Source organism: Ciconia boyciana, chromosome 5 (assembly GCF_034638445.1).
Source record: "Ciconia boyciana chromosome 5, ASM3463844v1, whole genome shotgun sequence".
In the NCBI taxonomy this organism is placed as follows: Eukaryota; Metazoa; Chordata; class Aves; order Ciconiiformes; family Ciconiidae; genus Ciconia; species Ciconia boyciana.
In genome coordinates, this window is record NC_132938.1 from 67,415,150 (window position 1) to 67,440,206 (window position 25,057).

The window sequence follows — 25,057 nt, forward strand, 5'->3', positions numbered from 1 at the left end:
ATAGTTTACTTTTATATAGAACCAACCTAAGATCTTCAGTAAACTAATACAGTTAATGATGCACGTCCGTGCTTACGTGTCATAATGTAAAGCTGCTCTTTAAAAGCTCTGGATCAAAAACTGTAGGAAATAGTTTCTAATTTTGTTTAGATTTACTGATATTCAACTACATGTAACCTAAAGCCCTGCCAAATACAGCCAGTCTCATGAGGAAAAAAAATGGATTAAAACATATGAAACAAAGTTTGAAAGAATAAATTCTAACTTGTATCTGTAAATAGTTTATTTTTAGTTGAGATGTTATTATAACGAAGCATATTATTATAAAGAGTATGTAAAATATTTCACAACTTTTTATAAATTATGGGAACTACAACTACTTTCTTGTAAATGAATTGAGATAATATCAGAAAGCATAGTCTTGAAACCAAGGAGATTTGTATATTTAGTAGAATCTGAAATTATATACATCTTCGTACTTGGGACTGCATTATATAGTCAACTAAAGACATTTAGATGTGTGTGTTGGAAATTACGGTGTATTGCATGGGAATAGACAAAAAGAGGTTTTCAAAATGTGGTACTTGCTATTTGATAAATGGACAAAATTTGAGATATGATCATTTGCTATTTTCTTCAAGTTGTTCTAATTTTTTTCTTCCCACTGTTGCTTTGTTTCCTGTGTATTGTGAGCTCTGAGCTACAAAATGCTGTAGCACAACTGAGTCTACTTGTGTGTTTAGAATTTGGTGTATTCAGCAATAGATATATCCAATATCCATCCAGATAGATGACACTGCAGATTGCTCTCACATTTTGCTTTTTGTCTTCTTTATCCTGTGTGCTAGGGATCCTTTTTCAAGCAAGCCCCAGTAGCTGCAAAACCAAAATCTGACCATTCTAAACAATAGAGCTAGTGTCTTTTTAAGCAACATGTTTAAACTTTAAGCGTTCAGCGTTTAAACACTCTAAACTTCAGTATTACATATCAATTGGCAAATTAATTTTGGGGAGAAGGGAATAGTTGCTGGTACTTCTTGGTGAAGCTGTGCTTCTATAAAACTTTCATCTTACATGATTCTCACTCTGGGCTTTCTGTTTCCAAGTATGACAAAGACACTTAAAATTCAAATGCTGTTTGAAACAAAATCAAGAACAGAAGCAACAGCTGAGGAAAAACTTCTTGGTGGATGGTTGCATGGCAGCTTGCTTCTTCAGTCCCTGCCCTGGTATTTTTTTTACGATGCTAATTTAGTTTAAAAACAAAACAAAAATACCCCTAGAAAGGACTCCCCTCACAGAAAAGCTCAACTAGATACCTATTTGTATGCATTAGACATTGAAACTGATTGCAGTAGGAGTGTTTGATTTGCTTGCCTTTTATTAATCTTAAAAAAAAACAACCCAGTTTTACTTAACCAGCACTTTGGATAGGTTACTAGTTTTGTGCATTTCTGTTGCTTTCCAATTGCTGTTTGAATGTAGCTTGAAAGAAATAATGAGTAAATGCAAAATATCATTTCCCATTTTAAAACTGTAAAAAACAAAGATAATTGATGAAGTGTATTTATATAAAAGTGAATAAATACTTCAGTAAATTTATCAATCTGTAATAATTAGACTGGGGGGAAGAAAGATATGAAAACGAGGCTTAAAAGAAACTTTTAAAATAAAAATTTCCTGCTTGCTAGATAAATTTATTGGTTTAGCCTGTGATGATCAAAATTACTTCTGTGAATAGAAATTTGAACCCCTTTTTGGTGAGTGTACAGGCAGTGGTATAACAAGTTACTGCTTCCTAGCTAACATTTTTCTATTTCAAGTAGATTAGGAAAATGAGAGTCTTCTCATAAAGGCCAAAGCTGTGATCCCTGTTGGAAATCATATACAGGATCTTGATTCTGATCTCCTCGCTGTATACCAGGGTGCTGGAATGTCTCCTGTCTCAGGAATATCTCCTGAAACATCTCCCGAGGGCCCTCCAAGAGGTAACACGAAGTGTCTGGCACCTGCTGAAGGGTGCCTGATCACTTGTGTATTTTGGCAACCTCTTTCATGTACACTCAGTGTGATCTCTAAGCATAGAGCAACAAAAATGGCATTGGATGTTACTTGCGGAAGTTAACGTTGTCGCTGCAGTCTTCTCACCACATACCCAAATCACAGAACCTCTATTTTTGAGAGAGGTTGATGAGGTCTTAGAAGACCTGCTTCCTTGAATTAAAAGACTGAACTTCCCCAGCTCAAACAAAAAGCTTCATGCTTTTTGTTCGTAAGTCCAGTGCACGGGGTACACTTTACTATAGTAGAAAAGCCTGTTTTGTTTTGGTTTATTTAAAACAAAAAACAAAACAACAACAAAAAAACAAACAGGAAGAAAGAAAGGGAAAATTTGGAGTAAGAAGTAGGTTAAAAATACTTTCTGGGATCCTAAATATATAATTAATTTATCTATTTAAATAAAAGATAATTATTTATTTAATTTAGGAAGAACTACCCTGCAATCTGTTAGTCATTACTTCCTCCTAGCTTCTCTTCCTCAAGTAGTCAGTTTAGATGGGAGGGAACTATGTCTGCATCTAAAAACAAGAGATCTTTGTTTACTAAAGTAGTCCAAAGTAAGATTTACTGACCTTCATAAATATTCTTAATGACTAGCAGTAAGCATGAGCCAGTACTTGATGAAAGTAACATCATCATAAAACACCATCTACCTTGATGTATTTTGACAATGATTGTAATTAATTTTATAAGTTCAAGAATGGGGGTAATTGTCTGTAAGGGTAAATTTTCATGGGAATCTCAGTGAACTTAGTGTTATGCTGTTTTACAGCAGGGGAAGATTCAGTTCTGGGATTTCAAATTGAGAACTGCAGGAATTGGCTCCATTGGGATATATGAACAACTACTCACGTTCAAAGGAGCTAAAAAGACCAGGGATTTTTAAAAATACTTTTGTTTAATAATTCATATTTTAAAATGTAGGCAGGGTAGCAGTTGTGCTGTCACTGTTGAGTGTTTGAAAAAACTGGCATGTAATCAATATCTATCAAAATGGTACATGAATTTCAGGTACTTTTATGTAACAAAAAAAGGTGACAGTCCTCTTTGTCAAACGTATAACTTGAGTTTACAGTTTCTATAGTAGTTTCTTTCCCTTCAGAACAGATAGATAGCATAGTTCTGTTCTACAATTTCTTTTCTATTTTTGCCTTCTTCCAGCAACTGATGGTTCTACAAAAAGAGAAGGATTAAATGAAAGTGCAGTAGATAACAAATGAAACATAATACGTATGAGCCTTCATTAAGTGTTTTAGTGTTAACCAACACGTCTTTATTTTTATGTTAAACTGTGATACCCTGAGCTGCACAAACATCCCACCTATGCACCCATAGATTTAACAACTGTGGAACTAAATTAAGGCATGGAGTAGTGATACAACTTTCCTAAGGTCATACATAGAGTTAAGAACTTGCCCAGCTATCCCATGTTTTTACCCGATGATATTGGCAACATGATAATCTTTTCCAGCTGTTGTCACTATTTTTAAACAGGTGTTTTGGCATAGTCTATCAACTGCCTCTGCTCTGTGAATCAAAATACTTGTCTAAGACTGTTTAGATGTTGATCAGTCATGAACTCAGGGACATGAAATCAGGGTATGTATGTCTTTACTCTCTTCGTCCATGAGACAAAGTAATAGTTTAGAACTGGCAGCTGTTGACCAGGCAAATTATCATCCTTTCTTTTCTATATGCATGAAGTTTTGTGGAACACGACTTGTTAGATATCTCTGCTAATCCATGACAGTTTTTTCTTCGTAAAATAAATACCTAGGCCTTGCACAGCTGAATAGCCATCCTCTTAGAAAAAACAGAACTCAACCCAGTGTTCATCACTTTGTTGCTGCTTCTTCTTTACTGATCTCCCAATTCAGTAGTCTGTCACTGTCTTCTCTGTCGGGAGCTCCCTTTTGCTTGCTGGTTAGCCTGCTCCATCTGAAATGATGCATCCTTTCTTTAGCTTAGTCTAAGACTTGTTATAGAATTTACCAACTGCACACACACACCTAGCTAATGGACTCTTGCTAGTTTCTGTTCTGAGTAAGGTTAGAGTGTTATCTTCACATTTTTGCACTGTACCAAAAGATAAATGTACATAATTTTATAGAAAGGCCATTCCCATACTCTCCAAATATCTTGAACTTACTCCAGTGAACCCATAACAAAGTTAATTCACAATGACTGGTTGTAGCCCAACCTTTTTATCATAGTTTAAGACATGTAATATGTTTTCATACCTTTACTACCCTTTTTTTGCCAAGATGCTGTAGTTCTTTCAGCTGTACCATGGCCTTAAGTTATCAGTCGGCACTTTTTGATCTTTAATTGCCTCTTCAAAAGGTAAAATACTCATGTTCGGTCATGTATTACCTATGTCTTCCGTAAGAGTCAATGAACTTTAAAATGTTATGGGAATCCCTCAGATTAATTTTATGAAATCTTTTTGGTAGGTAGTAGGTATCTAACTGTTCAATCTCTCCAGAGAGAATAAGACGACATTTTCACTGACAAAATAACTGAGTTCTCAAAGAAATGAATGACCTTTTTTTTTTTTTAAATGAAGAAAGTTTATTGCAGGTCTTTCTTTTACAATTCTAGTAGAAAGTATAGCTAAGAAAGAAAATGAACTATGACCAATTTGTAAGAACGAGCAAAGGAAAACAATAAGCTGAATACATACTATATTGAACTAAGCATTATGGTAAAGATAAAACCTCATCTATCTGTGACTGCAGATTAAGGATAGCTGCTCCCCAATCCCTGTTTCCAGTGCCTGCACCAGGTGAATAGGGGGACAGCATTGACAAACCTCTGATAGCTATTGATGGCAGCTACTTGTAGTAGCTCCTCAATCAGCTCACCCTAGAACTAAGAACTGCTCCATTCATCCTAGCTTAGATAACATGCAGCAGGCTTTCTGTTCGCAGGTCCAAAGCCATTTTATTTTATCTAATAGGTAGTTTTACCCTGGAGAAAGGTGTGGATGGGACAATTGTGATTAGGATAGAAAATGGCTAGAACAAAAAGGCTTCCTTGACTCCAGTCTTTGTTACAAATAAATGTCCAGTGGTCATGTTTACATCCCAAGTCACTTTATTTAAATTCATATTATCTAAACACTACCCTGCAGCCTGCAAGTCGGATAACAAACTTGACGCAAAAACAACCTTCCTTTCCTCTATCTCCAATGTTTTTTTCATGATATTTTACAGTTAGTCCACTAAAAAATTTTTTGTGAAAATTTGCCTCTTCAAGTTTAGTAGAAACTTGGCTAAAAATAGAGGCATCGGAATATAAGGTGAATATAAGTTTTCTTCCCTTGTCTTCCTCTCCCACTTTTCTGAGAATCCTCATCAGAAGAACAGAACGGGGCCTGCTTGTAGAGGTGAGGCCAGGTAACTGCTCATCATGTCACTGCTCATATAAAAATATGCTTAGCTACACAATAAGTTAGTCTATTTCACAAGGCTGTGTGTGAAATGCAGTTAATGCAACTAACACAGATAGATAACTTAAAAATCATCTAACATTGCCAGAATCTTTCCCCTACTGCTGTTCTCAAGACAAGGGCAAAGAGCACTCAAAAAGCACGTTCACTCACCCGCTCTTAGAAGATCAGTCTCCCATGACAGAGCCTGCCTTGGGCTCGCCACGAGAGGGTGCACGCAAACTGAAAACAAACTGTCATGTGAAATGAAGAGAAATTGTGGCAAGAGTGCAGGGAGCTTCAGTTGGATTTGGTTTAATCAGTCCTACGCACCAGGCTGATCCCCAGCAAACTCGGGAGATACTGAGGCAGGGAGCGTGGGGGCTCTGAGTGGCTCAGAAGCAGCAGGGAAGAGGGTCTTGGACCCAGCCACATGAAGATCATCAGCTGCAGCAGTAATTGCAGAAATTTTCTCCATTCCAGCTCTACCAGAGTCCTGACAGCGCTTGCTGCAGAAAATCTGACTCTCTTTATCTAGAGCTGTGTTCTAAAAACAAACAAAAAAACCCAAGGCAAAATATGAAAAGAGCAGTTAAATCAAAACCCTGTCTTAACTTAAGGGTTAAAACAAATCTACAAGACATTAAGTGCATGCATTAGAGCCAGAAAAAAAAGGAGAAATAACATTAGAAATCCTATATATAATTAATTGTAGCGTTTTGTGGTGCTGACTTTAGAAAACATAAGGAAAACTTATCTTCCAGGCATACGTCTTCCATGATGGTGCGAGTTTAAAATTAATCTTGCAAGTCTGATGTGGAAAAAAAAAATGACATGAGTGGTTATGATATGGCAGGAAATCTTCATACTAGCTATTAGCAAAACTTATGTACCTGTGTTTTTGCAGACACAAGGCATTGCATGATGCTTAGTGAAAACTTAATACGTTTTCTGTAGCAAACCACATGGTACAGAAGTGTATCTGTTTGTGAAGATGACAGATAAAAACCTAACGATTTTTTCTGTCTTAAAGAAAAGGGTCTGTTTTTCTGCTTATTGTTGAGAGTAGGCAAGTGACCTCTCATGAAGCTGACAGTGGCAAAAAATGCATCATTTCTGAATACCATCCTTCAAAATTAGCTTACTGGAGAAGTGAATAGCAGGTTAGAATGAAAACGAAGAACTCTATAGTGCAGTAGGTGGATTATCTGGAGTATGTGGTGTGTCTGCTGAAGCCGACAACTTTCATACCCTCTGAAGGATACTGCAAGCTGTATTAAACCACAGTGTAATGTTTAATTGCTAGCAGAATGTCTGAAGTGACCTAGAGGGAAATCTAGTAGTTCCGATGTCAAAAATATTGTCAAAATTGCTTTCTAAGACTTGGAGGGACAGCGTAATTGGTCTTGTTTCACAGTTTGAAGGCTGATACTGATCATTATAAATCCATATACTTCTTGGCTTAACTATTTACTTTGTGGAAGATCTTCAAGTACCAGTGGTAATACAGATTTAGGTTACCACAGATTAATGAAGTTCTTTGTAGTTTATTCAGTTATGTAGAATGGTGCAAGGTACTGGTTATGTACAGCTTGCGCTTTCTGCAGTAATCTACAAATGTGTGACACTTGAACCAAGGAGCAGAGCACAAATACATGTTCCACCTTTGTGGCACTCCCTGCATATGTCTGTGTAAGCATTATAGGACACTTATGTGGAATTTCATATTTTGAGCTGGGATGTGCTAATTGTAAAGTAAGGTCAGGTGCTCTGCCTTTTCTTTAGCAATTTCTTTTTTTTGACTGATTGCTCAGGAGGACTTGCTTTACTAATGTGAAAATTTCTATGTATTCTTAGTGGAGTTTGTCTAATACACTATTCACTAAAATATTAGTTTTAGATACTGAAATAATTTTCTGATACAAGTTAAATTTAGCATGCATTTTTTTAAAGATGTGGTTTATTGCATCAAAGTCATCAAGGACAGCAGAAATAAGGTACTTATACTCTTTTTTCCAAACTGATCATATAGCTTGGTAGTGAAAACTTATTTCATTATGGGGTACCTAAATTCAAATTTCTCTTTTACCTGACTTGGCAAAGGGAGCTGGACTAGTATCTCCGATTTCTCAAATAGAGGACTTCTAGAATTTGCAGGTATACGGATGGTGGGTTGTTGTGGAATCAGTCTCACTCAGACGTTCCTGCTGAAACTATTCTATTTTGTATAATGATGTGGCTGTGTGCTGGGGCAGGGGAGGGTAGCAAGCAGCCTCATGATACCCTTCCTCCCCGCAAGGCCTTCCTGCCAGGCTTCTTCAGACCAAACTACTGAGTATAAAAGTTCCCAAAAGAAAAGGTTAAATAATTTGAATTTAGGGTGTTTTAGTTTTGTGTGGGGTTTTTTGTGGTTTTTTTTGTTTGGTTGGTTGTTTTTTTTTAATTGGGTTACAACATTAGTCTATATGCATCCAGATACAAGGAGAAAATTCAATGGTACACAACTGCATTCTCTGCTACTAACAATCGATCGACTTTGCAAATGGAGCATGCAAGGAAATGACTAGCTGAACTGTATCTAGGCTTTTGAGATTAGCTATGATATGCAGCAGTTTTATCATTATCAAAGTAGCTGCTATGCTGGCAGGATTGCATTTCCTCTTTTGCTTGCTGGAAAAAAGAGTTGTGAATAAACAGGCTTGTGGTAATTCAGGGGCAGGATAAGTTATTTAAAAGGGAAAGGAAATGCTTTCGGTTCATGCTGACAGTGATTTTCTCCTGTGCTGTCCTCACAGCAGCCTCTGATAGTTGTCACACCTTGCACATAGCAATACATACCTATGTAATGCAATTTAGGATTTTATTTTTTTTTTAAAGATTGAAGAGGAGGCTTAATTTTACTGTTGACAAGTAAAATGTTTTTTATTAATTTAGGACTGATTACCTTCTGACTAGCTCTGTGATACCATAAAGGCTGAAGTGGCAATTAAAATGTTTATTTTAAATTGAAACAATGCTTATTTCAGTGGTTTTGGTTTTTTTGGTTCTGTCTTCATAGGATTCCCATCTCTTTGTAATTGCTTTTGGATATTGTGATACACACATGCACAAAAACACTCCCAGGGGCAGGGACCAAGATATATCTGAGAAAGTAAAAAATAGCTAGCTATATCAGTGTTTGCTTAGAATATTTCAAATATGTATCACTTAATACAGAAAGCTTTTTTGTAAGTGTTTAAAAGATTTTCCTTTACTGTTTTTCTGTGGCTGTAAAGCTCTTTCCACTTCAGACTGGCTGAGTTATTTCTCCTTTCTTCTTGTTACAAATGGAGAACATGTATTTTTTGTGCAGCAGAACAAAGCATAGCCGTTAGTACGTACCATTGCCTTGGACCTACTCAGAGGAAAGCAATGCAGGCATTGGGAAAGGAGGAAAAAGGAAGGAAGCAAGGGACAGAAACTAGACTTACTTTAAGCAGAACTAACACAATTGCAACAAATTTAAATTTACAGAACATTTTGAAATTGACAAAAAAATCGCTAATGAATTAACAGCAACATGGTTTTGGGGGCAGAAAGAGTCTCCTGTGCAAGAAAACTGAAGTAGGTATGTGCACTTTTACTTATCCGCCACATGACGGTATTATCTGCATTGGCCAGATGACAATATTTGAATGAAGTGATGCTAAAAGGGATTCCATTAAATATGCAGGTGGACTGATATAGCAATGCACTGGAATACATGAGAATTACAATACTGTGCTTGTCTGAATCGGAATGTTTTTTAAGCAATGAGTGCTAGTATAAGTGAAGAACTTCTTAACATGAAGATAACTAAATTTCAATGCTCTAGATAAACGAGGGCAAGAATAACAAATTGGAGACTTAACTCTCATTAGATTACAGTGTTTTCAACAGAAGTTACTTTTCCCTTCAGCAATAACTGGGAGCTGTATTCAGAAATAAATAATTATGCATTTACATCCTTCCATACCTGTTAGAAGGAAATAAGGCAGGAAAAGGGAAAATGAAAAGCTTTAACGAGGTGTACTTTCCTGGCTGAAGGAATGTCAGTAGCTAACAGATCAGAAAAAACCCACACCAATAGGAAGCCAGAAGCTACACTGTGTCAGAGATCTGAGACAGGCTTAAGTGGCATGCAAGTTGGAGAGGGGCTGAGAGAATTAAAATTGCTCATATTACATATAGTGCATTTTATACCAGTTTTCAGCTTCAGGCTTATCCATAGTCTCAACAGTATAAAGAATGAAGCTCTGAAGTCCCTCTCAAACTGTCAAGTCAAACTGTCAAATGAAATGTAGACAACAGCATGAACCTGAAATCCATTTTCTGACTTCTCTCATTTTTATTTTTATGTTACCGCTTTTCCTACATTTAAATTTTTGGCCTATTTAATTTACATAAATATATTTGCAAAAGTATATATGTATGCAGAAACATTATTTAAATGTACCTACTTTCAGATGATTAAAACAGTTCTTTGTTAACATAAGTGGGCTGGACTTTGAGAGTAATTAATACTAATGGGGAGGGGTGGGGTTGGAAATCACTGTTATGTTACCACCATAGATGGTTTTATTTTTCTTTTAGTAACTGAAGATAGTCTTTGTGCGCAGTGTGCATCCTTGCATTAGATAAGAATAGACCACAATAAGAACAGAATGGCAGCTCAATCTCTATAGCAGCTGCATATTCTCTGCAAAAGTGACTGGTCAATTACAAGTGCGGTTCTGAGTACTGATAACAGTAAACTCTATTTCTTCTACCATGATTCACACATCTGCCTTCTGGAATTACTGTTTATGTAAGTTAACTATAGGTCATCAGGGTTCCTTTATATGCTTTGAAGAAAGTTCCCCATTAGGGAACAGAAAAAACATAGCAGGGGGTTAGATTGGGACAAAATTAATGTGCTAAATATTCAATACTACGAAGAAAGTTTCTGAAATGGAGTCTGGTTTCCCGGCAAGTGTAGTGTTGAACAGTATGCTCAAGGTCAAGCAATACTTGGTCGGGCAGAGGGAAAGAGCCTACTTAAGTAACTAGGTGGTCAGTATGATAAAAAAATTACAGTTTTTATAATGAAAGATTTCACTTCATTAATAAGTTTCATTTCAACATACAACTACTTAGTGTTTACATGTTTCTGTTTGAAAGCTTGTTTTTATAGCTTAGCTAGCACACTGCGATAAGACTCAGTTGCTCTCAAGCGATGATGAGACAATCCACACTATACACAAATAAAGACTAGAATTAGAGATTATTCTAGCTTTGGTTTTGCTATTCTTGCACCACACATGCTCATAGAGCACTGTTAGGAAAATATGCAAAGTATAATATCAATGTATAAAAATGTTCATTTCTCTTACCATGATGACAGAAACCCCAGCAGATGTGTTATTTTGCTTGGGTAGGGTGTTATTAAAGTGCTGCTGCAGTTTACCTGTTACTTCAGCTTGCATATTATTCTCCTGGGAAGCATCATCCTGTATAAGAATAAACACAATATTCAAGTTAGGAAAAAAACAAAAGTATGTTTGAATGTAACTGAGTAAAAGAGAAGTTTTCTATTATCCTCAGGTACTCCCTGCTTTTTAATGTGAAGTAAGCATTCAGACAGGCAGCCCAAAAGTGAATGCCCTCTGCTACGTGAGATACAGGTTAAGAAAAATTACAGAGGAAAGGAATGTAGCAACCACTGTTTTATGTATGAACTTCTATTTCTTAAAATGCCATGTGACGCTGTATACTTTCAGTCCATTGATTTGTCCCACAATTATAAACCTCAAGTTTGATTCAAGCATGTTAAAAGTACTTGAAATGCTTGAAATAATGTTAAAAATAAAAAGCATATTTGTCATTTGGCTTTCTTTTAAATCACTATTTTAAATGGTCCATCATGTCCTAAGTGTGGAAACATTATACAGTACCATAAATACATTTGAGAGGAGCTGTTATGCATAGACACACTCGTTATAGTTGTCTTCTCTTGTTTGAGGGAACTCCATAGATGATATTCAGTCCCTCTTTTAAAATGTGTGTGGAAATAAACATTGACTATGTACATGTAAACCTAGTATTTATTAATAATGAACTGATTTTAAATCAATAAGCGATGCACATTGGTGTTCCCCATTGCTGCTGACCAAAAATATGAAGGACCTGACAGCCATCAGCTTGGTGGCTATGTTAAATTAGGTATTTCATTGGCTACTTTTATTTCTCTTATGAAGCTTGAAGTGCTTCAAGAAACAGGAGATTGTACTTTAAGCAGCATTGCAGCAAGATGCCAACATGCACAACAGTGCTTCCACATACATTTTTGAGATGACTGTTTTCTAGGTTGAATGTGAAATAACAAAAGAGATGCCCAAGTCACACATCTGCCTGTCATATTATGTTTAAGCAGGGTTATAGCAACCCCCAGCACCTACTATCACAGTCAGCAAGTGATATCCTTCACTCTGTTTTTTCAGATTACAGAAGCTAACAGTGCTGTCAGAGCTGAAGCTAACTTCAGACTCTTGCTGTTCTCTTTTATGTGGAAATGGGAACAGTGGTTCAATAAACAGCAATGGGGATAGCAGAAGTGTATTGGTGCTTCTGAAAACTACACTTTAATGGTTAGATGTACAGATTTAATATCAAATTAGAGACAAGTAAAATGTAATTTACTCACTGACACCCAGGGATGGCTTAGGATCTGTGCTGCTGTATACCGGGCTTCAGCATTCACATGTAACATCAGGCTAATTAACTCCTTTATTAAAAAAAAAAAAAAAGAAAGAAAAGAAGAGCTTGAGAAGAGTGGGGAAGGACATTACAATGGAAAATATTATTGCACCAAGTTCTTCTCAGTGCAATTTTCTTGCTACCTGGGTGAAAAAAAACAGCTTACACTGATAGCAGAACCAGTGATACCAGTGTGACTTTAGTGGAATAAAAAATTTGCCCTTTAGGTTTAGAGTATGCTGGACAGCATATTTCATATCAGCTTCCTTATTGTATTCATGTTTAACCAAGTCTTTTGAAACCAGGTGAAAAGGAAATGTTTAAAAAATCAGCTATAATGTTCCAGTTTGTTCTCTATATATTCATGCAGGTGACCAGAATGAAAACAAACCTAGGAAAGATGAGATCCTTTATGAGCAGATATAAGCATGTACTATGTACATGGACATAGTAACAGTACATAAAGAACACAAATCAGAGGCAAGAAACTGCATCTGAAATTCAAGAAACTGCTGAAATTATTTGAAAACGATGTTCTCTTCTGTGTTGCTCCAGAAGAATAAAAAACATTTAACTCATTTCATCAGCTAAGGATCACCTGGTATAGGAAAAAGCAGATAGACAGAAAGAGAAGAATGCTTAATTCTACTAATTACATGGTTAATCCCAAAATATTTGGTATTGTGGCTTTCATCATATTTTAGAGGCACTAGAGCAGATGTCTTTAGCTTTATCAAATACTTCCATGGGCCTTCTGTTAATGGTGCCTACAGATATGATAAACCTTAAGAGGTCATTGATACAAAGCAGTCAGTAAAATAAAATAAAATAAAAAAAAAAACCCCCAAACCCCCCCAACTTTATTCAGTTGTTTATCCATTCAAGTTTCTTCTTATGCAACTAAAAACTAGCTTACTGGTGTAATTCCTGGTTCTACAAGCCTATTAAGACAAATATGTCCCCCTCCCAAAGGAACAACTTCCTGTGCTTGGAGCCAAATCCCCCCTTGAAAAACCTTTAATAGCCTCCAAATTGTCAGTCTTCATATTCTTATCAAGAGTATTTCAAGGAAATTGTTCATTACTTCAGTTTTGGGAAATTGCTTCTTCAAGCAGGTAAGTGCCAGGTCCTGCACTTGGGTCACAACAACCCCATGCAACGTTACAGGCTTGGGGAAGAGTGGCTGGAAAGCTGCTGGTGGAAAAGGATCTGGGGGTGTTGGTTGACAGCTGGCTGAATATGAGCCAGCAGTGTGCCCAGGTGGCCAAGAAGGCCAACAGCATCCTAAGCCAGGATCAGAAATAGTGTGGCCAGCAGGACTAGGGAAGTGATTGTCCCCCTTTACTCGGCACTGGTGAGGCTGCACCTCAAGTACTGTGTTCAGTTTTGGGCGCCTCACTACAAGAGAGACATTGAGGTGCTGGAGCGTGTCCAGAGAAGGGCAACAAAGCTGGTGAAGGGTCTGGAGCACAAGTCTGATGAGGAGCAGCTGAGGGAACTGGGGTTGTTTAGCCTGGAGAAAAGGAGGCTGAGGGGAGACCTTATTGCTCTCTACAACTACCTGAAAGGAGGTTGTAGAGAGGTGGGGGTCGGTCTCTTCTCCCAAGTAACAAGCGATAGGATGAGAGGAAATGGCCTCCCACCAGGGGAGGTTTAGATTGGATATTAGGGAAAATTTCTTCACTGAAAGGGTTGTCAAGCATTGGAACAGGCTGCCCAGGGAAGTGGTTGAGTCACCATCCCTGGGGGTATTTAAAAGATGTGTAGATGTGGCACTTAGGGACATGGTTTAGTGGTGGACTTGGCAGTGCTAGGTTAACGGTTAGACTCTATGATCTTAAAGGTCTTTTCCAACCTAAATGATTCTATGATTCTATTCTATAATAACATAGCTAACTGAGAGGTTTTCCAACCAGCCAAGTAATTTAGTCTGTGTAAGTCTGAAGTGAAATGTCACCTTTAGTACCAAGATTGAGGGCCTTGTTTGTTCAGAATGCATGTCTGGAGAGTGTGAGATGACTGGAGCTTGGGAAATGTTAGCAAATGGATAAAACAGCCATGGGGAAATGCAGAAAAAATGCAACTTCTCATTGGCTGTATAACAAATAATCTTCACTTGCTAGAGTCCTCAGATATCATTCAGAGCACGTTACTGAATTAGCTTGAGAAGTGGGGCTTAAAAGTTGGAACCCTTATCCTACAGACACAATCATTTTAAACACAAATGGCAATGATAACACAAGAACTATTAGCAATGGCAAATCAAGCTGGCTGCACCTCTTGAAAAGTTCTATTAACTGGCTCAAGTAAAATAGGAACAAATGATGTCAATTGCATTCAGTCCACACAGCAATAATTTTGCTTAAAAGAGTGATAGGAGGGAAAAATTCTTTTTTATTTTACAGCTGAAGCACTGAACCTCTTATAGTCCATCATTAAGTAAGTTGAATAGCATGTGACGGTCACTCAATGCAACTGGCATTCTGCTACACGTACTCACTCAGACAATAACATGATGGCCTGCAAAAGCCAAGCTTTCATCAAGCACTGTTAAGCTATCTAACTAAAAAGGCACAGTAGCTGGAAGAGTGGGTAAGAGTCTGTTCTGAATCTTCTATTCTGTCTTTCCAACAGACCGCGGTCTTTTCAGTGGCTTGTCAGAAACACTATTTCAGGTGGGAAAACATATCGGTACCTTTGCTGAATCAGTGATGTTATCCCAGTAGGGAGAAGGAAATTCCAGCTTCCCAACAAGTATCTGATCAAAGAGGTCTTCCTGAAGGTTGTTTTCACTGTAGAACAGCATAATGAAAAAGATCATGAGAAAGAAATCAATTTGACATGTGAATTTTTAACTTGATTTGGGGATGGAACAGAAATGATGTTATATCAACTACTATAAATGCATAATTTGCAAGCTTATATAGTGGCAGCACTTCTGAGGTGTTTGCCATAGTTACGCTGTTAGGAGTGATGAGAACAGAAAAACTAATATATTGAGGTGAAAGGACTTCCACTGGAATAGAGACTGCATAGCTAACATACAGGAATGAGAAAGGTGATTAAAAAAATTATTTGCTAGCCTAGTTCTAAAGGACCTGCTACAGAAAGCATATGATACGGGCAAGAAGTGTAGTGAAATGAGCCTCTTCTGTTAAACTATCACAACAGGAGAATTTTCAAAGTCCAAAGAGGAGATGTGGAAAACACATGATAAATTTAGTTTATTGAATATTGGCAGGCTACTGATATTGAAAGGATAAGCACTTTTGTATCAAAAACATGGTCTCAGGAATATTCAGGGATGAATGGCAGCAGGTTTTTTTGGTTTTTAACCTCTGTTTGTTGGCCCTAGCCACTGTGAACATCCACCCAACCTATTTCTGTAATGAACAATTTAGCTCTTGGGCTGGTTTTGCAATAAATATTTATTAACCTTGGTTAAGACCTGATTCTAATAGCATGGTATGGACATTCTCCATGCCCAACCCCCAAACTCTATTCAAAGCAATTGCCATTTGTTTGTGTAATATAGCTTTCAAAACATGTTTTCAGTTTTAAACATGAACTAACCAGATGGAAAAAACAAATACCTAAACTAAATGATAATTTTTCCATTGACAATTGTTTAAATTGTATTCTTTGCAAAATAGTCTTATTCAGTCTGGTGATTTTTAGTTAAAAACTAAGTATTTTGCTGTAAAAATGGACAAACAGACTGTGCACAAATAACTTAAGAGGAGAAGTCCTATTCAAATGTGCTAATTCCTTCTCATTCCCTGGCAAAAAAAATTGCTGAGGCACAAAGTATATCCATTTGATTTTTAGTAGAACTCATACATATTGTGACATTGAGTAGCAAGTTTGCAAACTCCATCGCTCATATGACATTTATCAAAAAGATTAACAAGGTTAAAAATGCAACATAAGCAAATTCTTCCCCTCACCTCAGTTTACCATTAACCTTCATCCTCAACACTACAAACCAGTAAGCTGCCGTGTCCAAACAGAAACACTAGAGGGCAAAGTATACACGTTCATTGAACTGGGATACGCATAGCAGACAAAAGGAAAATACATTATGCCCCCACACCACCATATCTCTGCACACAGCAGTAAACCAGTTGCTCCCTTAGAAAAATAAGTAAATAAAATTGATCCCAAAACCTGAGAAAAGGGACAAGTGAAAACAATTTTTAAAAAGAACAAAAAGGTAAAGAAATTCTGTCAATCTAATCCTTTTTTTTTCCCCAGGGTGCCTTCTTCAGTGAGATAGGTAAGACTTGCTCAGAAAGAACTTGGTTCATTACTATTTCTCCCTTTGACATACAGGGACACTCACCTGCGAAAAGGTGGAAATCCACATAACAGTATGTATGTGATCACACCTGCAGCCCAAATATCCACCTTTAAGCCATATCTGAGAAAACAACACTGTGTTACTTGTGCTGGATTAAAAAAAAGTAATTCCAATCAAACAATTGATTACATTTACATGAATATATATTCAGAATCTGTTTTAAGTTACTTGCTGATGATGTGGAAATGTATTTTGTACCTAAGCATCATTTTACTTAGCATCCTTCACAGTCTTTAAGAAACCATGATAACATCATTTTTCATTGATTTTTTTTTTCCATAAGCCTCAAGGCTCTCCAGGGTCTTCTGAATATACTCGGATTCAATTCAGTATCAAGGTTTCCCAATCCAGAATCATTAATGATAAAAGACAAGGATGTGCTTTCTCAGTCCCCATATTGGAATAACTATCTCTAAGGTTATCATGTGTTGCTAAGCAACAAGAAAGATACCAATTCTCCAGTCTCTTGAGTAACACAGGGAAAAAGAATCACACTTTTCTTTTAAAGCACAGAAATTAAAACACTAGAGGTCAAAAAGAGGTCTTTTATCCTATTCTTTTCTATCCAATAGATTCTGTTCGTCAAAATCTAAAACATTCAGATGAAGTGCCCTTTGACATTTGAGCTCACTGCAGCTGTGAAATATTTCTCAAATGACAATTGCCCTGAACAATGCTTGAAACAATACAACTAACCTCCCTCCATTAGGAAGATCAAATTCAGAATGGTCACAGCTATGGCAAGAGTCATAGGATGGAATGGAGGTCTAATAGGTCTAAAAGGAAAGACAACTTGTGAAATTCTACCATTTTACAAAATTATTTTGTATTTACCTGTTAAATATAGAAAAATGAGGTTGGTTGTGTAAACCAACGGTTACCAAATAGCATGTGTCACCCAAACAAGGTCACTTGAATCAACATGATCTAATTAGACCTGCTCCGAGAACAGGTTTAGACTAGATGACCTCCAGAGTCTCTTCCAACATAAATTATTCCGTTTCTAACATGAACACTGTGTTTTGCTTGTCTGTTTTTCCCTGTTCAGCTGCTCTGCACAGTGAGGTGAGGCAGGGAACACAAACCAATAAACTCCACTGCACCAGCACTGGTCCTAGGGAGATGGTAAGGAAGCAAAGGTGAATTCTGGGAGCAGGGTGGGCGAGGAGACTGGCCTCTTCGAGGAACTGAATTATACCTGCTTTCTCATAGGTGGTTTGGTTATTAAAAAAAAAAGAGGACCATCCTATTAGAGCATTCTAGTTCTTACAACAGTTAGGAGCTACCTGCCAAAAATAATTGGTTACAAGACCTATGTCTTAGTCAGTCATCCTCACCCTGTCTCTGCAATGATTTCTGGAGCCACATATGTGGGTGTACCACAGACGGTATATAGAGGTCCTTCAACCACAGTCGCCAGTCCAAAGTCTCCTAGCTTCAAAGACTTGGTTCCATCTGGATATTCACATACCTAGAATCAGCAAAATAAAAACAGAATGAGGAGGAGAACGTCTGCATTTTTTAAATCCTTTAATTTGTTTGGAAAATAATAACCATCACACTGAGAAGATAGGAAAAAGAGGTAACTTCCACAAGTCTGTAGGGAAAGAAGAGAAAAATGGTATGACCATTGACTGTCACAGTGCAGCTGGAGCTAGTGTAGGCCAGACCATGATATAGCCTCAAGCAACTGGGGGGGGGGGGGGGAACCCAATCCTAGAATGCTAAGACGTTTTAAATATATTAAGAAAAATATAATACTATACTTCCATTTGATTGGGACCTAGACTTTAAAATTGGATTGGCAGCTACAATCAGATTTGTTTAACATCTCTCGCTAACTTAGCATAAATCTAGTCAGTTAGCATACTGGATATTTCATAGGCAAATGTCTTCCCTAAGCTTAGTCTAGGCAAGTGCAGTACAGGAGTGAGAAAGCTGACTGAGAAGTGTTTAGGCTTCTGTGCAGACCCAAGTGCATCTTACCAAAAGCCCCATAAAGAATCTAGCACATTTTGTTGATGAAAGAAGCTAAATTTTAATAGAAAGAAAAGTGTTATACGACAGTGATAGCAAGAGTAAATCAAACCAGACCAACAGCAAAGGAAACATCCCTAATAAATTAATCTTGGTTTTGTTCTTAAAGTAAAATGTTTATGTTAACACGATTTTAATAGAATCTAGTTTCTAGAATGCAGGACACCAGAATCTCCAGAATGGCTGAATTTATTTGGTTTCCTCAAACAACTGAACACTGCTAAGGCAGCAATACCTTCCTTCATTCCCCTGTGTAATTCATATCATTAATGGAAACACTTGTTCTCCTTGATGTAAAACCTTCATATCTGCTATTACTCTTAAGAGTTCGTATTTTTAAATGCATGACTAGTAAAGAGACTGTAATTCAGATAGCTGGATGACCCTGTGCAAAAGAACTAACTACTTGCAATTATAGGTAGCAACTGATGGGAATTATTTGCATTTACATTCAATACCAGTACGTTACCTTAACATTCTGCCACTGTCAATCACAGTGAATAAGATTTGCATCTGTTGAGTGATCTCTTTAGGCTTTCTAGGCAGAAAGGACATTTGTGCCTATTTATAACTGATTCAATCACTAATGAGAGCTTAAAATTTCTTTGGATTGGCTGTGTTTGAAGATGCACTGATAATAAGTGAGACTTTCACCTTCATTTTCTTGCTCTTAAGTGCCATGTTGCTGTGACTACATTTTCCAGGAGAAGCCCCCCCTCCCTTCCTTTTGCTAAACAATCTAATTTATTTGAGGGCTTATTTAAATTGCTAAACACTGTCAGTGGAATTAGTTGGGAAAGAACTGCCTATTAATTGGAAAATATTTTCAGCCTATAGCCCTATCCTTGTAATTGTTCAAAATCTGGTCTGGGATAAGCATGACTCTTACTCTAGATGCAACCTCATTAAACAGGATTGACAAACACCACAGAAGGCTTTAAGAAATGCCTACCAAGTGTTGATGAAAGCTACTAGCATTCCTGATGACAGTGGCTCAAGCAGACCAGATTATGGCCCTGTTTGTTCAGTGCATGACACATAATATCTAATACCCAATATGTAATACGTAAGTATAACCTCTGTGTATAAGCAAGATAGCACGCTGTTCCCATTCTGTGAACTATAGTCTAAGCAGTTCCCAAAGCAGACTTCATGGTAATTCTTGTCAACACAGTTATTTTATGTCTCTGCTGAAAACAAAAGTAGTCAGTCCCTTAAAACAAAATAAATGTATGTACAGAGTTAATTCATGGCTAGAATACTGGTAAATCATCAGAAAGATGTTCCTACTATGACAGTGAAAGAAAAAGAAAAAAAAAAATTGCTTGAGATAACCATATGATCGTTCAAAGAAATGGCACTCAGCCCACCTTTTCTCCCACTTGCAAACTATAATAAATAATTCATCAACACAGCTTTAAAATTCATTGTTTTGTGAGACAATACTCCTGCTTATCCAAATGGCAGCCAATCAAAATATAAATAAAGATACATCTAAGGACAGGTTTGAGCACAGCTCACTTGGGTTATGGTGATTGCTATTTCATGGCAGAAGATTTATTTCATACATACTTATTCTAAATTAATATTCCTGCTGTTCTCTGCTCAGCTCCTTGACATTTATATACAAGCATTTACATTAATGAGAACAAAGTAAGAGAAAAGATTAGAAAATAAATAGGACATACCAGGAGATTTTCTGGCTTGATGTCTCTGTGCACAATGTTGAGACCATGAAGGTATTTGAGTGCACTGGCTAGATTGTAGACCATTGCACTCCCATCTCGCTCTGTATATTTTGTAGAAGAAGTGATAGCATCGAATAGATCTCCTCCCTAAAGTAATGGAAATAGATCACTACATGAAAAGTAATTAAGATTATAATATTTAATTAAAGAGCCACATAAAATATTCCTTTACAAAAGGCATGTTCAAATGCCTGTTAAACAGTAAACAAATTATTTTGCAGAAAGATGATCTTGTCACCAAGATACTAGACTGGGACTTGGGTCATCTACATTAAATTCTCAACTGTACTTCAGGCTTCTGGTGTCTGAGCTTGCGCAAATCACAGCTCTTCTCTGTCTTGATCTCATTCTATTGATCTCCTACCTTTGATTGCTCATTTATATTACCTACAGGTACAGGCATACAGTTCCCCTTTTCATCATCTTATCAATATAATACCTTTACATAGCAAAAAACAGCCCTGATTTTGAGTAAAGCCTAAAGTAATATAAATCAGCCCAATAATAAAAAGCCTAACATAACAAATATTTGGCAATTGTAATGAACTGCAAATTGCAATTTCTGTAGATATTGCAGAAATATCAAATAAATATAGCTGAAGAGGACAAGCAACATAAGCCTGATCTTTTCCAACCTAAATGATTCTATGATACACCAAAGTGCAGAACCTACAGGTGATTTCTGAATGTGCCAGTTGTGCAGTCTCTGATTATGGATGCCCTGTTCCTCTTGGAATACATAACAACATGTGAGTGAGTTACTGATGCAGCATTCCCAGTCATTGCAACAAATTTTACGTGGGTGTCTCTATGATGGTTACCCTGGATACATCTGTAGGAGTGATCTGTGAGTTGTGGGTGGCATTCCAAGCATTTCAGTACACGTGGAAGAGAAGCAGCAATTCAGGAAATACAGGCCAAGATGGTGGTGTATTAAAATATATTTTAAAAAATAGTCTTAAACCCAAAAAAGCCTTTACTATATAAAAATAACTTCTAGAAAGGAAGAGAAACGGGTAGGCTACAGAAATTATGAATTCAACAACTAACAGACTTTCTTTAGAGGCTTCCCAGTCTGGCAACCATTCTAGAGGGGACTTGAATCTAACAATGTTTCAGACAGAAAATAAAAGGTGATGATATACATTATTTGTATCTGACGTGCCAATCAAGCTGATGTGCAGTGTTGCTGTGTATGTACAGAACACATACAAGAGAGCACATGACTAAAACTTGATGCAACTTCTGTATTTGGTTTACAAGGTGACAACAAAATGAAGATTTTTGTTTTCTCTGTGCATGCATGAAAGCAGCATCTATTCTCTAGTGAATTGGAAATAAGGTGAGTGAATGTTTGATATAAGCAAAACAGGTGAGATTTTTTGAGTTTTAATTTTGCTGGACCATAATCACTTGAGTTTAAACTAGTCATTGTATCTATTGTCTACTAAGATAAATTCATTAGAGAGAGTTCGTTTCTTTAAAGCAAATTATTAAATAAAGATATTAGTGAAAAAAATGCAGGTGTTCTGTTGGTAAATGCATATCACTATTACTCCTGCATATTGTAAACATGATCTAAAAACCACTATCCACTTCTCTCCAGACTGCACACATACATTGCAAAATTACCTCAAATCTGTGTAAATAGTTTAATTACAACTGAAGAGACATAAATTCCATTAATATAACTGATTTACAAGAGTATTTGCATGATTAAAAATGCAGGTTGCCACTGAAATCTTACCTGATTATGTCTCCCAAGATCTTAATGTTCCTAGATACTTCTCAGATTTCATACCAACACAGAGAATTTAAAAAAAAAAAAAAAAAAAAGTCTCCTTAGTCTTACCTTGACCAGCTCCATCACCAGATAGAGTTCTGTTGGGGTATCCATTTCCTCGATAAGCATAATGATATTTGGATGCTTCACTCGACGCAGAATAGACACTTCATTTTCAATCAGGTGTTCCTGTTCAGAAAAAAGGACGGAAGTTTATCTGAACAGACATGAAATTGCCAATACACTTTCCTTTGACCAGTGACCACTTGATCAGTGAGCACCCTTTTTGCTGTTTAATTTATACAGTAGAGGGTTATTGTCAGATGCTGGATTTTAACTTGTATTTTAGCCCAACTGTACTTCATCATTGACCAAATTTAATTTAAAATACTGTATTTCACACATACAACCAATGGGATATCTCTGAAAAAAGACCTCAGAACATGACAGCAATTCAGGAAGTGCAGATTATATTCTTATGTGAGTATTATGAGGTGAAATTAAGTTTAGACCCCCCTAGCCCCGAAAAGGATCATTGTAACCTGCCACCCCTCATCAACAGTTAACATGTTCTTGATCCTCTCCAGCCTTCACCTCTCATTTAGTGTAGGTTACTCAAGGACAGATTACTTAGGATTTATTTTCAAGGACTTTATTTTTTTAAAAAGTTGTGGATTATATACAGGAAAAACATAATAACTGCTTTGGTTATGGATTTCAGTTCATTTTATATGTATGTTCAGATTTACAATCTGCAAAATATGTAATAGCTCAGTTAAGTCGTTGTGGCTCCAACAGCTTAACAGCACACAGATTGAGTTTAATTTCCCCTTCCCTATACTTCTGAGGAAGTAATGGGTTTCAAGAACAAATTAGTTTCAGAATGTTATGTTTTCTAGAACATCTTAGCACTTAGTTAACACTGGAGAGCGAAGAAAATTACATGCCCCTTTCATGTGAAGAATGATTTGCATTTTCCTTTATAAATATTGGAAAACAGATATTGTATTTAGGTTCACTGCAAAATAAGTAACAATGCCTGCATAAAACACTAGTTTCCTTACACTTTGGCAGATAACAAATCATCTCACTGGACTTGGAACTTATTCATGTTTCATGTATTGATTAGTAGCATGCACTTCATGCATTTGTGAGCAGAGCACTAGAAGTAGATGTGATCCACTGTGCATAGGCAGTGATTGAAGATCTTATGCTACTTCACCTTCTATTTCCAGGGGGTTTTATGGATGCATTGTGTTTTTGCCAAAGCTTTATGTGGCTACATAACTCATAAACCACATGCCATGTGTGCATCTCATTTCGTGAGAGTATGGTACGGCATATATGGGTTAAACAGTCACACCTTTGAAATTCAGTTTGAAAGAGCATCAATTGTCATTCTGAACAAACATATGTCTGCTCCAAGCAAAGTGCTCTGGAGAAAAAACAAACAAACAAACATGAAGCAATTTTGTTACACACAATGCTGAATCTCATCAACAGACAAAAGTGAACAGCCACAGCATACTAAGCCTTATGGATGGAAGCCTGTAAATTCAAAACTAGCATTAAGACTCCAAGCAAAAACTAGATTTTTATTATAGCTTTTTCTACCTAAAGAACAGATAACATTAAATAGACTACATCCATTAATTACGACTAAGGCACAATAGCTTTCTTTGTTTCACTTGACTAAATTGTTAATTGCTTTAAATAAAGCTCAGGCATAAGTAATGCTTATTTAATATAAACAATATTTTTTTAAAAAGGCTCCAAAATGTTGAGCTACTGTGTCCTCAAAATGTTGACTAGTATGTAGTTAGTTATTTTCAACCACCCCACTGTTTTTGCTGTATTTTGTCATGTAAAAAAACCAAAATTCTCAAATTTGTTATAATGTTCTTCTGGATAGTGCAATATAGATTTCAGTCTACATTAATATGATTTATTTATAGATAAATTATTGTATAATTAACATTTAAGCCGCTTGTGGAAAACACATTAGTCAAGTATTCAAGTTTTAGGACATCCAAGATAAACTGCTAGAGAGCAGTGAGAAACATACAAGTCATGCATATTTGGGCCAGATGGGTGTTTTTAAGGCAGGGCTTATGTTGGCATGTGAAATGGAGTGAGGAAGGACTAAGCTGTAGCAAAATTTAATTATTTTGTTGGAATTCTTCCTGGAAAGTTCTGCCACTGTATAAACATCTTCTTAACAACAGTCCTCTGCTTGTACACATACATCTGTATGTAGCTATACAGACACAGGTCCTTTCAAAACAGGCAAGTATGCATCCACAGGGTTGATTTTTTTAAATTATTTGTTTGTTTTAAAGCAGTGAGAACAATAAATAGAAAATATGTCTAAACTCTGCTGTATAAAATGGATTGTTTGTCTCTGGACCGTTCCAATTTATGATACCTAAGCAGCTGACTCAGACAAGTAATAAAAAACACCTAAAGTTGCAAGCTGTACACATCACCCAAAAGTTTCCACTTTTTGCAGCGAAACACACTGTGTCACCTTTCCCACAGCCGAAGAAATGGCAACATTTTAATCTCAAAAAGGCAATTCCAGCACTTTTTCTTGTGGTTATACCTTTTTAAGATTCCTTTCAAAATTTTCCCTTAAATAAACCTAGAGAATATGAGATAAAGTGATGGGGAGGCAGGAACACTCATCTCCTAGCACCTAATACACCATTTTAAATCTGCATTAAACATTTCTGTTTAGGGACCTCTACTTAAAGCAAGTCATCACAACAGGTAATGCATTAGTGTACAGTAATATACAGCTCATTACCATACAACGTTATACAGACTTGCTACGTCTTCCTACAAGGTCACATTCAGCATTTGGAGCTCTGAGCACTTCAGAGCAG

General features: G+C 36.7%; 1 protein-coding gene across 4 annotated transcripts in view; it reads right to left on the reverse strand.

Moving 5' to 3' along the window:
• Positions 1-4,609: 4,609 nt before the first annotated feature.
• Positions 4,610-25,057, reverse strand: part of DCLK2 (doublecortin like kinase 2) — a 93,171-nt gene continuing 72,723 nt past the window's right edge. Inside the window, exons 9-17 of one of the 4 annotated variants that reach the window (XR_012042680.1) lie at positions 22,242-22,361; positions 20,330-20,476; positions 17,942-18,075; positions 16,587-16,664; positions 14,940-15,036; positions 12,192-12,272; positions 10,882-10,998; positions 9,713-9,795; positions 5,899-6,038 (exon numbers count right to left, since the gene is read on the reverse strand). Coding sequence is in view for 3 of the 4 variants with exons in the window: in XM_072862591.1 (XP_072718692.1) it covers positions 5,817-6,038; positions 10,882-10,998; positions 12,192-12,272; positions 14,940-15,036; positions 16,587-16,664; positions 17,942-18,075; positions 20,330-20,476; positions 22,242-22,361 (996 nt within the window). In the remaining variant the exon portion in view is untranslated. Of the gene's footprint in view, positions 6,039-6,063; positions 6,303-9,712; positions 9,796-10,881; positions 10,999-12,191; positions 12,273-14,939; positions 15,037-16,586; positions 16,665-17,941; positions 18,076-20,329; positions 20,477-22,241; positions 22,362-25,057 lie in introns of those variants that run through there. The other 3 variants (XM_072862591.1, XM_072862588.1, XM_072862589.1) reach the window with 3 other exon arrangements.